The following is a 1,240-nucleotide window of genomic DNA, read 5'->3' as shown; positions in this document are numbered from 1 at the left end:
GCGGCGGCGGCCGGTGGCGCGGCGGCGGGTGCGAGGGCGATAGTGCGAGGCGATCCAGGGGGCGGGAGTGCGGCGGCGGCCGCCCTGCCGCGCCCTCTTGCTCCCCTTCCGGCGGCGCGCCCTCGGGCCGCACGAGGGGGCGGCAGCGGCGGCGGCGCCTTCGGCGCGAGCATCGCCTGCAGCTGCTCGTGCGTGACTGCGCCCGGCGTGGCGAGCAGCGCCTCGATCGCCTCGGGCTGGTCGCGCTCCTGCGGACACTCTCGGATGATCTCGGATCATCTCGGACAATCTCGGGTAATCTCGGGCCGCGCAAATCGACGCCTCGTCCAACTCGACGGAAGCGAGATATGGGGCTGATATCGGGAGATATGGGGAGATATGGGGAGATATGGGGAGGTGTAGGGAGATCGACGCCTCGCGCTTGAACTTGTTCTTGATTTGCCGCCGCTCGCGGTGCGGAAAGAGCGACGCGATGAGCGTGAAGTCGGTGCCGTGCACGCGCAGCGCCTAGTCTCCGGCGACTCCACGCTCAACAGCTCACCATGGTTCACCGCTGTGCCGCCGGCCGCGCAGCGCCTCGTAGAAGGCGGCCGTGTCGGCCGCGGACCAGGACGTCGACGGCGCGCGGCTGAGGTAGGAGGAGGAGGTGACGCCGAGGCGCTCGGCGTCCTCCACCTGCCCCGTGTGCTGCAGCCGCGTCGCGCGCCCCGCCGTCACCGACAGCGACGACTCGTCCACCACCATGTTGCCATCCTCGTCGAACCGCAGCTGCGGTGCAAACGCGCCCTCCGCGCCCCCCTCGTCGCCGTCGCCCGCCAACCGTGGGCCATGGAGCGCCTCCTCCTCGTCCTCGCGCCGCATCCGCTCCTCCTCCCACAACGTGAGCGGCGGCCCGTCGTCGTCGTCGCCACCGCCGCCGCCGCCGCCGCCGCCGCCGCCTCGCTCCCCGCCACGCCCCTCGCCGCCGCCGCCGCCCGCTGCGCCGCCGCCAGACTGCGGCCGTTGACCAAGCGGCGCGTCGAGGGGCAAGCCTTGCTTCCGCCGCTCGGCGCGCTCCCTCGCCGCCTCAGTCGGCACGCCCTGCTTCCGCTCGTAGATGAGCTCGCGCACAGTCATCTCGGCCATTGGCTTTGGCGGAGGCGCCTCGGCAGGGTCCTCGACGTCGTCGTGGCCGAAGCAGTCGTCATCGCCGAAGCAATGGCCGCCCTCGCCCTCGCCCTCGCCCTCGCCCTCTCCCCCG

The 1,240-nt window shown here is 72.8% G+C and overlaps 1 protein-coding gene across 1 annotated transcript in view; it reads right to left on the bottom strand.

The window, feature by feature from the left end:
• Window positions 1-537: 537 nt before the first annotated feature.
• EMIHUDRAFT_116452 (hypothetical protein) overlaps window positions 538-1,240 on the bottom strand; it is a gene marked incomplete at both ends in the record, with an annotated part of 1,557 nt that continues 854 nt past the window's right edge. The window contains one exon of the mRNA XM_005775779.1: window positions 538-1,143. Within this exon, the coding sequence (XP_005775836.1) occupies window positions 538-1,143 (606 nt within the window). The remainder of the gene's footprint in view (window positions 1,144-1,240) is intronic.

Source organism: Emiliania huxleyi, assembly GCF_000372725.1.
Source record: "Emiliania huxleyi CCMP1516 unplaced genomic scaffold EMIHUscaffold_293, whole genome shotgun sequence".
Lineage (NCBI taxonomy): Eukaryota > Haptophyta > Isochrysidales > Noelaerhabdaceae > Emiliania > Emiliania huxleyi.
Note: the sequence above shows the minus strand (reverse complement) of the source record. Positions and strands in the feature narration are given on the sequence as shown.